This window comes from Eriocheir sinensis, chromosome 16 (genome assembly GCF_024679095.1).
Source record: "Eriocheir sinensis breed Jianghai 21 chromosome 16, ASM2467909v1, whole genome shotgun sequence".
Lineage (NCBI taxonomy): Eukaryota > Metazoa > Arthropoda > Malacostraca > Decapoda > Varunidae > Eriocheir > Eriocheir sinensis.
The window spans coordinates 22,020,636-22,036,071 of record NC_066524.1 but is presented as its reverse complement, the minus strand read 5'-3'; the positions used below and the strand labels follow the sequence as shown (position 1 = coordinate 22,036,071).

At 45.1% G+C, this 15,436-nt stretch overlaps 2 protein-coding genes and 1 non-coding gene across 4 annotated transcripts; 2 read left to right on the top strand and 1 right to left on the bottom strand.

Moving 5' to 3' along the window:
* Window positions 1-162: 162 nt before the first annotated feature.
* Window positions 163-5,889, top strand: LOC126999583 (transmembrane protein 192-like). Its single transcript, XM_050862374.1, has 7 exons — window positions 163-343; window positions 1,298-1,429; window positions 2,331-2,444; window positions 2,900-3,014; window positions 3,383-3,547; window positions 4,030-4,129; window positions 5,235-5,889. Exons 1-7 carry the CDS (start codon window positions 320-322, stop codon window positions 5,362-5,364), a joined length of 780 nt encoding a protein of 259 aa, XP_050718331.1. The 5' UTR covers window positions 163-319; the 3' UTR covers window positions 5,365-5,889.
* A 331-nt stretch (window positions 5,890-6,220) lies between these two features.
* On the top strand, window positions 6,221-14,516 carry LOC126999582 (uncharacterized). 2 transcript variants are annotated; one of them, XR_007753444.1, is made up of 8 exons: window positions 6,221-6,335; window positions 8,863-8,938; window positions 9,200-9,336; window positions 9,795-9,925; window positions 11,829-12,051; window positions 13,080-13,228; window positions 13,885-14,077; window positions 14,226-14,516. XR_007753444.1 is itself a non-coding variant. In XM_050862373.1 (7 exons), the coding sequence occupies exons 1-7, from the start codon at window positions 6,324-6,326 to the stop codon at window positions 13,970-13,972; spliced, it is 816 nt and encodes a 271-aa protein (XP_050718330.1). In that variant the 5' UTR covers window positions 6,221-6,323; the 3' UTR covers window positions 13,973-14,516. The 2 variants fall into 2 exon arrangements, 1 of the variants encoding a protein (XP_050718330.1); XM_050862373.1 differs by having other exon boundaries at window positions 13,885-14,516.
* On the bottom strand, window positions 11,540-11,611 carry Trnad-guc (transfer RNA aspartic acid (anticodon GUC)). The gene has a single exon. It is a non-coding gene; the product is annotated as a tRNA-Asp (tRNA).
* Window positions 14,517-15,436: the final 920 nt, after the last annotated feature.

Sequence of the window (15,436 nt, the reverse complement as noted above, 5' to 3'; positions counted from 1 at the left end):
AGTTTGACCCTTTTTCTGTACCGTGTACATGAAAAAGTCATTACAACCCGACATATCTTCTTTTCGGCCTTTGGAAATAGTTGATGCGAGAGGCGGAAAGGCTGAGAAATGAGAATACCAACCCAGCTGCTTCTTTGAACAGGGCAGCAGCAGGGTCGTTGTTCAGCGGCCACAGATCGGCAGGCACAAGCAGGCAAGCAGAGTGATAATCAAAAGTAGTACGTGCCGTTGTCAAGGCAAGACCCGCACCATCATCTGATCACCACAGTGGGAGGGGAGGGGACCGCTGCTGCTGGTGTTTCTGCGGCACACACGGGCAATGCAAGCCAATGCAGACCACCAGGTGAGTGCACATACTACCATTAGACGCACATCTTCGCCTTCCCGGTGTCTGAAATCCGAGGTAATGCCTAAGGAGTTAGAATAAGCCGAGTGTGAGGCGGCCTAGCAACGCCTTGGGTCACGATCCTAACAAATGGTCGTATTATTATAAGACAGTTTTGACACCTATTTGACAAGCCTTTTCGAGGAGTTGTGGGCATTTCCAGGGGTAGTTTTACGATCCTGGTGGTAGTTTGACCCTTCTTCTGTACCCTGAACCTAAAAGCACCTATTTGACAAGGCTTTCATAGGAGTTTTGGGCATTTCCAGGAGTAGTTTTATGACCTTGGTGGTAGTTTGACCCTTCTTCTGTACCCTGAACCTAAAGCACTTATTTGTCAAGGCTTTCATAGGAGTTTTGGGCATTTCCAGGAATAGTTTTATGACCCTGGTGGTAGTTTGACCCTTCTTTTGTACCCTGAACCTAAAGCACTTATTTGACAAGGCTTTTGTAGGAGTCTTGGTGATTTCTAGGAGTAGTTTTATGACCCTGGTGGTAGTTTGACCCTTCTTTGGTACTGTGAACCTAAAGCACCTATTTGACAAGGCTTTCGTAGGCATTTTGGTGATTTCCAGGAGTAGTTTTATGACCCTTGTGGTAGATTGACCCTTCTTCTGTACCCTGAACCTAAATACACACTCATTAGGCCGAAAAGGGGATATGTCGGGTTTTAATGAGTGTTTCTGTAGGTTCATGGCACAGAAAAAGGGTCATAAAACTACCCCTGAAAATGCCCAAACTCCTAGAAAAGCCTTGTCAAATGTGTATTTTCTTGGGTTCAGGGTACAAAAGTTTGCCAACTGACCCCCTCTTTGACCTTCAGAAATAGCTGATGTATGAAGCAAGAGTAGATATCATATAATACCGACCTTTTTCAACTTTCGCTGTAAATGATTAAAAAATTTCCTTTTGTAGCAAGTGGCTGTTGGGGTGGAGAATGCCACCACCAATGGCACGGGTGACCAGGAGGTGCTGGTGGTAGGGCAGAGGCATGAACATTACCCTCTGCCCATCATTCCTGCCCTATACTGCAAAGTGCTGCTCCTGGTAAGACGGCCTACCCTTCACTCCCTTCCTACACAAATCCCTTCCTCTCCCCTCCATTCCCTTCCCTTCCCTCCCCTTCTTCTCCATTACGCCCTCTTACCTTACCTCCCCTTCCCTTTACTTTGTCTCCCTACACACCTTCCATTCCCTTTCCTTCCCCTATTTCCCCATACCTCACCTTCCTTCATCTCTACACACCTTCCTTTCCCCCCTGTTTTCACTGCATTGACTTTATGGCTGTTCAAAGTTTTCATTATTAAACACTAGTATTTTTGCATTCAAACTGTTCCAAGTAATCATGAGCTTATTTACATCCTTTCTGCATCTTGTGGTCATGAATTTGTTCAGTAATGTCCTTGTCAGGTCACGTGGTGCCTGTATGATGGGTCGGTTAACTAAATATTCAGCTTATGGCACCAGCCACTTGACCCCAAACTTAATCTTCCTTCTCCTCCTTCTCCTTCCTCCTCCTCCTCCTCTTCCTCCTCCTGTTGTCTTCCTTCCTCCCTGTACTCCTCTCTCATTCCCTGTCTTCACCTGTTTCTTCTTCCATTTGTCTTTATTTCCTCCCTTTTTCTTCCCTATTCTCACTTTCTCTCCCAACTTAATCTTCCTCCTCCTCCTCCTCCTTTTGTCTTCCTTCCTCCCTGTACTCCTCTCTCATTCCCTGTCTTCACCGGTTTCTTCTTCCATTTGTCTTTATTTCCTCCCTTTTTCTTCCCTATTCTCCCTTTCTTTCCCCAACCCATTTCATCTTCAATATTTCATTTTTATCTCCCTTCCCCCTCTCTTCCTCCCCTCCCTTCCTTTCCTCACCTTCCTGTTTCTTCTTCATCTGTTGCTTTACCTCCCTTCCCCTCTTAAGCTCCTTGGTTGTGACAGGCAATTATGTTATCTCCAGGTTGTGCTTCCTGTGGGCGGCTTCCTCCTGCCTGTGTTCCATGCTGACGGCTCAAAGATGGACACCTTCTCTGGCCTCCAGTACCTGCATGTGTGTCTGTGGGCCGTGGTCATGGTGAGTTGAGGAAACAGAACACTGGAAACACTAGTTAACCCGTCCGCTGCAATTGGCATGGATTTTGCCTTCACTGGTAGTCTGGTAACATACACTCCCAGGTCTTTCTCTGCCTCTGTGGTGGATAGTGGAGTGTTTCCCATGTGGTATTGAACTGAAAATACTAGTCAACTTGTCCACTGCGATTGGCACGGATTTGGCCTTCACTGGTAGCCTGGTAACACACTCCCAGGTCTTTCTCTGCCTCTGTGGTGGGTAGTGGAGTTTCTCCCATATGGTATTGGTGGTGCAGGACTTAACATTTTTCTTCATTGGATTGTAGCAGCTACTTTTTGCTCCATTCCTGTTGCTTGGTGAGGTCTTCTTGTAGGAAATCCGCAGTCAAGGGGTTAAAGTTACACAACAGAGTTGAGAGGACTGTGCCATTCCTTATCCCCTTAATCCTTCCCTTGCAGCTTCTGACGTGGTACATCAAGGGCGAACACAAGAACTCTCGCATCCTGGGCTACCATGACTTCTACAACTCCACCAGGCACCTCCACCGCACCACCTTCTACATCATGAGTGGAAGTGAGTGAGGCGAGAGACACAGAGAGAGAACTTTCATTTTATCATTGTTTTTCCATACTCATATTTTGTTGGCATTCATAGATGCTTCCACCTCTCACTTTAACCGACTCCTATAGATCTGGACCTCCTCTTTCCAATGGTGTTTTTGTTTTTAGCTGTGATGAATAGTTTTTGAGATACAGAGGTTAAAAGAAACCCCCCATTCGGCTGCCTGACTGCGCCTGAGGGGATAGTCGCATCCCGTCCCGCGCACAGGGAAAGGGTTAAACTACCCCTGGAAATGCCCAAAACTCCTATGAAAGCCTTGCCAAATATGTACACCGTAATGTTTAAAAATACCACCCTTTTTCTCCTTCCCCTCTCCATAGGCAATGTCCTCCTGATGGTTCTTGGCTCCTTGGTGAGGGACTACTGCCTGGGCGGGGCCACAGCAAGGTGTAGCGTTAACATCTCTCTGTCACCCGTCAACTACCAACAGATCATCTTCCTGCTGGAGGTGTTCATAGCTGTTCCCTTTGTCATCAAGCACATTGGTGAGTGTGTGTGTGTGTGTGTGTGTGTGTGTGTGTGTGTGTGTGTGTGTGTTTACTTATTTGTATTTACCTATTTGTAGTTTACCAGGCCCAACCTAAACTCTAATAGTCCCATCTCCATATCTACATTCATCCAGCCTTTCCTTCATGTGTGTGTGTGTGTGTGTGTGTGTGTGTGTGTGTATTTACCTAGTTGTAGTATACAGGGCCTGAGATACATACACACACACACACACACACACACACACACACACACACATACAAAAAAAAAAAAAAAAAAAAAAAAAAGTCTCCCACCAACGCCAAAATTTCATTGAAATAACACATCCACTTTGCTTGAATGTCTTTGGTAATGATTTTGCCTTCAACTGAGTCTTCTGTAATGAAAAATACACATTAACTTCATTCCCTAACTAACCTTCCTTCCTTCCTTCCTCCCCTCCATCCCCCAAACACTCTCTGCTTCCCTCTCTCTCCCTCAGTGATGGTGGTGAGGTTCAACGTTGTTGCCGCACCCCCAGACACACTTGCCGAGGACCTTGCTCTCAGGCTATCCGGCCCGGAGTCCTACGTCGGGGTCAGGTGAGTTTAACCCATCCGCTGCGATTGGCACAGAATTCACCTTCACTGGTAGCCTGGTAAAATATAGTCTGCCTCTGTGGTGAATAGTGGAGTGTTTCCCATTTGGTATTAGTGGTTGATGACTTTACATTTTCTTCATTGAATTGTAGCAACCAATTTTTGTTCCGTTCCTGTTGCTTGGTGACTGTAGGAAATCCACAGTCAAGGGGTTAAAGTAAGAAAGTCAATGATGTTTGCCTCATTTTCTCTTCCTCCACATTCATCATTCATGTTAACTGCTGCCTTCTCCTTCTTCCTACTCTTCCTTCCCTTCCTCCTCCTCCTCCTCCTCCTCCTCCTCCTCCTCCTCCTCCTCCTTCTTTGCATTATTTCTCTCCCTGCTGGCTTCCATATCCCCAACTTCCTCCTCCTCCTATTACTACTTTTCTTTCCCTTCTCCTCCTCCTTCTCCTCTTCCTACTCTTCCTTCCCTTCCTCCTCCTCCTTCTTCTTTTCATTATTTCTCCCTGCTGGCTTCCATATCCTCTCCACCTCAACTTCCTCCTCCTCCTCCTCCTCCTCCTATTGCTACTTTTCCTTCCCTTCTCCTCCTCTTTCTTCTCCTTTTCCTACTCTTCCTTCCCTTCCTCCTCCTCCTCCTCCTCCTCCTCCTATTGCTACTTTTCCTTCCCTTCTCCTCCTCCTTCGTCTCCTCTTCCTACTCTTCCTTCCCTTCCTCCTCCTCCTCCTCCTCCTCCTCCTCCTCCTTCTTTTCATTATTTCTCTCCCTGCTGGCTTCCATATCCTCTCCACCTCAACTTCCTCCTCCTCCTCCTCCTCCTCCTCCTCCTCCTCCTCCTATTACTACTTTTCCTTCCCTTCTCCTCCTCCTTCTTCTCCTCTTCCTACTTTTCCTTCCCTTCCTCCTCCTCCTCCTCCTCCTCCTTCTTTTTATTGTTTCTCTCTTTGCTGGCTTCCATATCCTCTCCTACCTACCTGCAACAATAAACTATCAAACAATCAATCAATCAACTTCCTCCTCCTCCTACTACTACTACTACTACTTCTTCCCCTTTCTCCTCCTCCTCCTCCTTTTCCTATTACAACTCTTCCTCCTCCTCTTCAGGGGCCCCAGCAGCCTGGAGTGGGTGCTGGAGAGACAGGCCGATCTTCTGCAGGTTTTAAGGCATCGCAACGCTCTCTTAACGCACCAGGTCTACACACTCACACAGCAGCTGGAGGAAAGCCATGCCTAACACACACACACACACACACACACACACACACACACACACACACACACACACACACACAGCAAAGAGAGAGACAATGTAAAGAAGGAGGAGGAGGAGGAAGGGAAGGGAAAGTAGGAAGAGAAGGAGGAGGAGAAGGGAAGGAAAAGTAGTAATAGGAGGAAGTTGAGGTGGATAGGATATGGAAGCCAGCAGGGAGAGAAATAATGAAAAGAAGGAGGAGGAGGAGGAAGAGAAGAAGATAAATACACACACACACGAACACACATATTTACAGGTCTGTGAATCTATGTTTTAAGAGTCTACTGTTGACTGAAATCATCATGTGTATATCATAGGTGTTACACTATTCCTGTTGACAAGTTTTAAAAGAGTTGTTTGTTAGTTAAGGTATCGGAAGAGTGGAAATATCTTGAGGTTTTTAATTATAGCTGTGAGTCAATGTATTTTTGTAAGATTGCAGTGCAGAATATATTATGATAGAGGAAATATATTTGTAATGCAGAAATAAAAGATTATGTTGAATGATGGAAGTGTATAGTTTGCAACTTTATTTGGCTAATGTTGAGATTTTTATTATTATTATTATTATTAGTTTTTTTTTTTTTTACTGTAAAGATGGCAGATCAAGGGGGGGAAAAGTGAGGTCAGTTTCGGGTGGAAGAGAGGTCAATACCAGGTGAAAATGAGGTCAATTTCAGGGAATGGGTGACTGCTGGATATATATGGGATTACATTCTCTCTCTCTCTCTCTCTCTCTCTCTCTCTCTCTCTCTCTCTCTCTCTCTCTCTCTCTCTCTCTCTCTCTCTCTCTCTCTCTCTCTCTCTCTCTCTCTCTCTCCAGGTGTCTTGAGGCATGCAGAGAGAGAGAGAGAGAGAGAGAAAGGGGACCCACTTCTTCAGGTTCCCTCCATCTTGACAGACCTTTCCTCCATCTCTCCAAAGCGAAGAGACACTCAGCCATGACCATGCAGGTGAGAATTACTATTATTATTATTATTATTATTATTATTATTATTATTATTATTATTATTATTATTATTATTATTATTATTATTATTGTTATCATTATTATTATTACACATTATGATCGTTAGTATTAGTGGTAGAGGTAGCAGCAGTAGTAGTAACAGTGGTAGTAGTAGTAGTAGTAGTAGTAGTAGTAAAGGAAATGGAAAAGGAGGAGGAGCAGGAAGAAGAAAAACGTAATAATTATAATAAATGATAATAATAATAATGAGAAGGAGAAAGAAAAAGAAAAAAGAAGAGGGAAAAGAAGAGGAGTAGGAGGAGGAGCATGATCTAATATTAAAACAAAAAGTCCCTAACACTAAAGCTGCCCCTCAGGTAACATTACAAGTGTTTCCCAGCATAGTGTTTCGGCGCCCAAGCACATATTTGACAAGGCTTTCGTCGGAGTTTTAGCCATTTCCAAGGGTAGTTTTATGATCCTGGTGGTAGTTTGACCCTTCCTCTGTACCGCGAACTTACAAACACACATGTGACAAGGCTCTCGTAGGAGTTTTAGGCATTTCCAGGGGTAGTTTGATGACCCTGGTGTTAGTTTGACCCTTCCTCTGTACCGCAAACTTAGAAACACACATTTGACAAGGCTCTCATCGGAGTTTTAGGCATTTCCAAGGGTAGTTTTATGACCCTGGTGGTATTTTGACCTTTCTACTGTACCCTGAACCTAAGAGAACACATTTGACAAGGCTTTCGTCGGAGTTTTAGGCATTTCCAGGGGTAGTTTGATGACCCTGGTGGTAGTTTGACCATTCTACTGTACCCTGAACCTAAGAGAACACACATTTGACAAGGCTTTCGTCGGAGTTTTAGGCATTTCCAGGGGTAGTTTTATGACCCTGGTGGTATTCTGACCATTCTACTGTACCCTGAACCTAAGAGAACACACATTTGACAAGGCTTTTGTCAGAGTTTTAGGCATTTCCAGGGGTAGTTTTATGACCCTGGTGGTATTTTGACCATTTTACTGTACCCTGAACCTAAGAGAACACATTTGACAAGGCTTTCATTGGAGTTTTTGGCATTTCCAGGGGTAGTTTTATGACCCTGGTGGTAGTTTGACCCTTCTACTGTACCCTGAACCTAAGAGAACACATTTGACAAGGCTTTCGTAGGAGTTTTAGGCATTTCCAGGGGTAGTTTGATGACCCTGGTGTTAGTTTGACCCTTCCTCTGTACTGCGAACTTAGAAACACACATTTGACAAGGCTTTCGTCAGAGTTTTAGGCATTTCCAGGGGTAGTTTTATGACCCTGGTGGTATTTTGACCATTCTACTGTACCCTGAACCTAAGATAACACATTTGACAAGGCTTTCGTCAGAGTTTTTGGCATTTCCAGGTAGTTGTATGACCCTGGTGGTAGTTTGACCCTTCTACTGTACCCTGAACCTAGGAGAAAACACATTTGACAAGGCTTTCGTTGGAGTTTTAGGCATTTCCAGGGGTAGTTTGATGACCCTGGTGTTACTTTGACCCTTCCTCTGTACTGCGAACTTAGAAACACACATTTGACAAGGCTTTCGTCAGAGTTTTAGGCATTTCCAGGGGTAGTTTTATGACCCTGGTGGTATTTTGACCATTCTACTGTACCCTGAACCTAAGATAACACATTTGACAAGGCTTTCGTCAGAGTTTTTGGCATTTCCAGGTAGTTGTATGACCCTGGTGGTAGTTTGACCCTTCTACTGTACCCAGAACCTAAGAGAACACACATTTGACAAGGCTTTCGTTGGAGTTTTAGGCATTTCCAGGGGTAGTTTTATGACCCTGGTGGTAGTTTGACCCTTCTTCTGTACCATGAACCCTAAAAAAAAATCACATTAGAGCCTGACTGATCTCTTGTTTGGTCTTTGGAAATAGTTAATGTGGGACTTGAAAGCGTCTAACAATGCCAATACTTAACACTTATGAAACACCTGTACAGTCTTTTCACACCTGCAGCTGCTGTCCAGTCAAGGTAGATCTTTGCCCTTTAATAAGCCACCTTTGCCTCATAATACCTGAGCATGTTTGGGACACCTGTGGATATACCTGGCCCTCAACACCTGTCTCTCTCTCTCTCTCTCTCTCTCTCTCTCTCTCTCTCTCTCTCTCTCTCTCTCTCTCTCTCTCTCATTCGTCTTTCTTCCTGTCTCTTATAAAGCGTTATCAATATGTAAGGGGAAACTAATGCTATATGGTGTTCTCTCTCTCTCTCTCTCTCTCTCTCTCTCTCTCTCTCTCTCTCTCATTCGTCTTTCTTCCTGTCTCTTATCAAGCGTTAACAATATGCAAGGGTAAACTAATGTTATATGGTGCTCTCTCTCTCTCTCTCTCTCTCTCTCTCTCTCTCTCTCTCTCTCTCTCTCTCTCTCTCTCTCTCTCTCTCTCTCTCAGGGATCAACGAACAGGAAAATAGATTAGCATGAAAATAATGTGAAATAAACAAAGAAAATAATAATAATAATAATAATAATAATAATAATAATGTACAGATCGCGGTGGTGGTGCTGGTGCTGGTTGGGTCTGTGACGGCCTGGCCAATCAACTCACCTGACCTCAAAATAGCAGGTAAGATCAATTAGACCAAAGATAAATGCACACACACACACACACACACCATAGATTCAACAGACTATTTTACGTGTGTGTGTTTGTGTGTGTGTGTGTGTGAGAGAGAGAGAGAGAGAGAGAGAGAGAGAGACGGCCTTTTTCCTCCAATATTATCTCATCTTTATAAATTTGCCTCCTCCTACTCCTCTTCTTTCTCCTCCTCCTCCTCCTCCTCGTCCCTGTTCTTCCCTGACCCCTCCCCTTCCTCCTCCCCTCCAGGCACAAGGGACGTGTTCGTAGGGCGGTGCGGGGAGGCCGGGGACGTCACCATCCTCCCCAGCGAGACCCTCAACGTCATCCTCAACGCCCCTGACTCGACCGAGGACTGTGAGATCCTTCTTCGGGTGTCCATCAAGGTATAGGAACTGTGTGTGTGTGTGTGTGAGAGAGAGAGAGAGAGAGAGAGAGAGAGAGAGAGAGGAGAGAGAGAGAGGAGAGACGTCTCTCTCTCTCTCTCTCTCTCTCTCTCTCTCTCTCTCTCTCTCTCTCTCTCTCTCTCTCTCACCTTCAGTGGTCCAGTGTAACACGATTGACTCCTTTAAAAACAAGCTCGACCGTCACTTCCTTGAACTTAATATTAACTAGAGTTGAAATGCAACGTTTTGGAGCCATCTGATTAATGTAGAATCACTTAGGCCTAAGGACAGACCACCTAGTCTGGACCATGGGGTCTGTGTGGTCTGATTTTCTATGTATATATCTCTCTCTCTCTCTCTCTCTCTCTCTCTCTCTCTCTCTCTCTCTCTCTCTCTCTCTCTCTCTCTCTCTCTCATATCACTATTATCACCACCACTAACACCACCACCACCACCAGGACGACCACCTCACCAAGTACGGCCTCCAAGTCTCGGGTCACCTGCGACTTGAGGACGACGACTGCTCGGCCTCGTCTCTCGTCCTTCAGGATAACGACGACGAGACAGACGAAGCCGCCATTTCAGAGACGTGAGTTTTTATTTATTTATTATTATTATTATTATTATTATTATTATTATTATTATTATTATTGTTTACAGCAAGTGGGGGAGAGAGAGAGACGCAACACAAATTCTCTCTCTCTCTCTCTCTCTCTCTCTCTCTCTCTCTCTCTCTCTCTCTCTCTCTCTCTCTCTCTCTCTCTCTCTCTCTCTCTCTCTCTCTCCTGATTGATTGATAGTTTATTGTTGCAGGTAAACAACAAGGGAGAAGGGAGGAACATGCCATCCCAACCCCCAGGCAGGACAGTGTGATTATACAACTAGTAATACATGTGTAGGAAGCACCTTGAAACTAAAAAGATACAATGGTAGGAATGAATGCACAACAAGGCGGTACCTGCCCCTAGTCAATAAGAAAATAAAATGTGGAGACGGAGAAGGACACTGCCCAAGCACTAGATGGGAATGAATACAGAGATAGAGTAAATAGTCCTTAAAGTAGAATACTGCAGAAATCACAGCCTTGTATAGCACGGCAGTAGTTCAGGCTGCCACACACTGCAAACTAAGGATGTTCTTTGAGGATAGCAGGGAGGACATCATGGTTCAGGAGCCAACAAATTGTTTGGGTCAGGTCAAGACAGTCCCGTGGTTTAAACTTATCAATGAGAGGGCATTCCATGACATAGTGTTGCAGTGTGTGGCCCCTCGGCCTGGCACATAGCGTGCAGCAGACACCAGACTAACCTCCCAGTAGTACCTATAGCCTAGCCTAAGGCGCATTGCTACCACATCCTGAGGGGCACTGTGTCGCCCATAGGGGTAAACACTGTGCTGGGAGACACCAACATAGTGGAGGCTGCTGGCGCTGCCAGTGTCACAGCAGTGTCTAAGTTGGGTAGCAATGCTATCACGGAAATAATGCCTAAGTTTATTCTTAACATAGCTAAGCGTATATTCAGTGCCAGGGTCCACTGTGTCATCCTGAAGGGCTTGGCGAGCAAGGCAGTCTGCCTTCTCATTGAGCTGGATGCCCACATGGGAGGGCACCCAGGTGAAGTGGACCGTGGCACCTGCGGCCTCAAGGGCACGGACGGCAGTCGGGCACTTAGTTACAAGATCACAGTCAGTAGGGAAGGAGGACACAAGTTCATGTAATGCAGCCTAGCTATCGACAAACAAGTAGACATTTTCGTGCAAAGCTGCTACTGTGTGGAGACCCTCAAGGATGGCATACAGCTCAGCCCAGGTCGAGGACAGGTACCCTGGCAGCCGCCTGGTAACCTCAATGTCAGTGTACTGGGTAGGGGAAGCGTAATCCCGGATAAAAACGCCGCAGCCTGACCTGCTGCCATCAACAGAGCCATCACAGTACACATGGACAGCCCGAACACGGGGGTACTTGGACAGTTTGACCATGAAGTGATCCTGGAGGACATGGGGAAGCCAATCACGTTTAGGGAAAGGTAGTTTTTCAATGTCTACACTGACACGGTAGGGAGGCCATGCAGGTTGGGCTGGGAAGTAAACTAGGCCTAAGCACGCCTCTAACACACCCGTCTCTGCTAACAAGAGGTGGCGAGGCGGCGTCAGTAAAGGAGCCCTTCGCGTGGCCGTGTAGACGAGACCGAAATGTTTGAACCTCCCCGGCGGGGAATCGAACCCCGGTCTCCCGCGTGACAGGCGGGGATACTAACCACTATACTACCGAGGACTTTCTTCCCCCTTCACTCCCTCCCTCGCTTATTTTCTCTTCCTCAACTTCCTATCTTTCTCTAATCGTGCTCCTTCTCCTCCTCCTCCTCCTCCTTTTCTTCTCTTCTCTTCCCTCCCTCTCTCTCTTTTCTAAGTCATCTATACATCAATCATTCCAGCATACATGTTACGGTCCTGTCCCTAACACGTCCTTATCATGACCCAAAACGGTATAGATTCTGCGGCACCAGCCCGGTCAGCTACAACACAGTGGAGGACGTGGTCATCTTCACCTTCCTGCACCGGGGCCATGGCAGGGAGGAGGCGGGTGGATCGGATGGGCTAGCTGTTACCGTGGCCCCGAAACTGGTGTGCGGGGGTGTGGTGCCGTCCAATGCCACCCTCACCATACCGGACTACAGCTTCCAGGCGCCCTATGTCTGCAACTGGCGTCTCGTGGTAGGACAATCTCTTCTCTACTTCAGGGCCTCCTCTCCTCCTCCTCCTCCTCCCTCCCTCCACCATTTCCTCATTCCCTATTCTCCTTTCTTCTTTCTCTCCTTCCTTTACCTACCTCACTGCCTCCTCCTCCTCCTCCTCCTCCCTTCCTCCACCATTTCCTCATTCCCTATTCTCCTTTCTTCTTTCTCTCCTTCGTTTTCCTACCTCACTGCCTCCTCCTCCTCCCTTCCTCCACCATTTCCTCATTCCCTTTTATCCTTTCTTCTTTCTCTCCTTCCTTTACCTACCTCACTGCCTCCTCCTCCTCCTCCTCCCTTCCTCCACCATATCCTCATTCCCTATTCTCCTTTCTTCTTTCTCTCCTTCCTTTACCTACCTCACTGCCTCCTCCTCCTCCTCCTCCTCCTCCCTTCCTCCACCATATCCTCATTCCCTATTCTCCTTTCTTCTTTCTCTCATTCCTTTACCTACCTCACTGCCTCCTCCTCCTCTTCCTCCTTCTCCTGTGTTAATATTAGTAACGTTTTTATTTATTTTTATTTATTTATTTATTTATTTTTTTTTTTTACGGAAGGGAAGCTTTAGGTCAGTAAACGAAAATAACAGTAAAATAAATGACCTTTATAGACGCTGAACAAGGTCAAAGGAGATAAGGTCACCGCTTACTTTCTTTTGCATTGTATTTTTTTTTTCTTCTTTCTCTTTCTCGTTTATTTTATTTCTTTTTATTCTCCATTTTTCTCTTTCTTTAACTTTTGCGTTTTCCTTCTTTTTACTTTCTTTCTGTTTCTCTTCTTTGTTCAGTATTATATATGTTGAACTCTCTCTCTCTCTCTCTCTCTCTCTCTCTCTCTCTCTCTCTCTCTCTCTCTCTCTCTCTCTCTCTCTCTCTCTCTCTCTCTCTCTCTCTCTCTCCCCTTCATGTTATTCCATTTCTTTAACTTTCTTTTTTTCCCTCTTTTTACTTTCTCTATTTCTCTTACTCCCATTACCATGCACTGACAGCGACCTGGTTCCCCCGACAGCCCGGTGAGGGGCAGAGGACCCGTGTCACCTTCCAAGAGTTCAGCCTGAAGCCGCCCAGGAAGCAGAAGTGCACCTCGGACTGCCTCTACTTCGTGCCGGCCGACATGGAGCACTACTGCGGCACTCAGCTCCTCGATAGCACCAAGGAGTGAGTAGTTACTGTGACCTGTTATGTGAGTGGTTGTCTTAGTGGTGGTATCAAAGTGCTTAGGAATATATAACGGGTATTTTTCAACATATCGGCGGTTCAGTTCCCCCGTTTGAAAAGCCTCTCGTATATAGAAGTTGCTGTAGGGAGTTTAATGGGCTGTTTTGTGATGCTAGTGGTGGTTCTACTTGGCTTCTGCATCTTGAACGGAAAAATAACACCTATGTAAACCCGAGCCTTGGGAAATATGACTCACTTACACGCCTTCTGCATCTTGAACGGAAAAAGAACACCTATGTAAACCCGAGCCTTGGGAAATATGACTCACTTACACGCCTTCTGCATCTTGAACGGAAAAAGAACACCTATGTAAACCCGGGCCTTGGGAAATATGGCTCACTTACGAACACCTATGTAACCCGGGCCTTGGGAAATATGGCTCCTTACACGCCTTAGAACACCTATGTAAACCCGGGCCTTGGGAAATATGGCTCACTTACACGCCTTCTGCATCTTGAACGGAAAAAGAACACACATGAAAACCCGGTTAATCTTCTGTGTGGTCCTGGGAAATAGTCGTATGGGAGACCGATACGTAATAGAATCTGAACCATAGTATGACTCTAACCTTCTCCCTGTCATCCCTCCTCCTGCAGACTGCCGGGCCAGAACCTGATGTCTCTACGTGTGAATAGCGCCACCACGAAATTCAGCTGCACGGTGGAGTATATAGACGCTGAGTAAGGACCGGACCAAGCATGTGATTTGGACCTCCACTGCCTGAGTTCACAAGGGTAGCAAGCAAGGAATAAAGACTGAGGTGATGACGCAACAATCGACAGCCTTCAGGTAAACGTGTCGGTTCTAGAATGGCCCTGTAAAGGTAGACTGTAACCCCTTGTGTCCTATAAGGCTGCCTGGGGAGGTAAATAACTTTGCTTTACATATGGCAAGGAATATAGACTGAGGTGATGACGTAACAATCGACAGCCTTCAGGTAAACGTAACAGCTTTATAGAATGGCCCTGTAAAGGTAGACTGTCCTAAGGTTGCCAGGGGAGGTAAATGCCCTTGCTTTACATACGGCATTGATAGCGTATATATATGAGGAAAAATGCCAATGAAATAATCCTTTTCATTCCGTACATTCTTCCCAATAGATCTTTTTCCCTCCCCTTTCCTTTCCTTCCCTTCCCTTCCCTTTCTTTCCCTTCCCTAAAATGTTGGCACTAATACAATGATCTTTACATATGAAAACAGTGTCTACATGTACCTACTGGAAAGCCTTAGGTATATGTATCAGGGAGCTTGACAAAGCTAAAATAAGGCTTCTCTCTCTTGTATATATATATATATATATATATATATATATATATATATATATATATATATATATATATATATATATATATATATATATATATATATATATATATATATATATATATATATATATATATATATATATATATATATATATATATATATATATATATATATATATAACTAAATAGGTTGAGAGTTGGGCCCCCCTTTCCCAAATGACAACGCCCTGATATGTATGGGTAAAAATATTGATTGCTGGTATATGTATAAGTAAGAACATTGATCACTGTAAGCCTTTAACACAAATATTCAAGTATTATCCATTTATTCAGCCATGGACATAGACTTAGATTTATTGAGTATGTGAAATTAACCCTCGTAGAACACCTCCATTTTAGAGCACAGAAGTAATTAGATCACCCTGTTTGTATTGCATTGAGGTACATTATTAATTACTACTGTAACTATCTGGTTTCTTAAGGTACTAATAAAGCTAGTAATGAGTGGAGATGCCTGACTGACTATCCTTGCCCTGTTTCTGATACTATTTTATTTCTTAGACGTTAATAGTAAAGTGGTAAGTGGTCAATTCCTGCTCTGCCTTATCGGTCTTTATTTCCCTTTCCATTCCTCTGTGTTCTCCCTCACCTCCCTCCTCCCTTATTTCCTTATTCCCTTCTTCCTCTCCTCTTTCTCCTCCTCCCTTTTCTTCCCCTCTCCTCTCCTTCTCATTTTCCTTATTCCTTCTTCCTTTCCTCTTTCTCCTCCTCTTCCCTTCTTCCTCCCTTCTTCCACCCTTTTCTTCGCCCTTCCTTTCTTCCATCTCCCTTATTCCCTTATTCTCCTCTTTATCGCCTCCTCCTCCCTTCTTCCTCCCTTCCT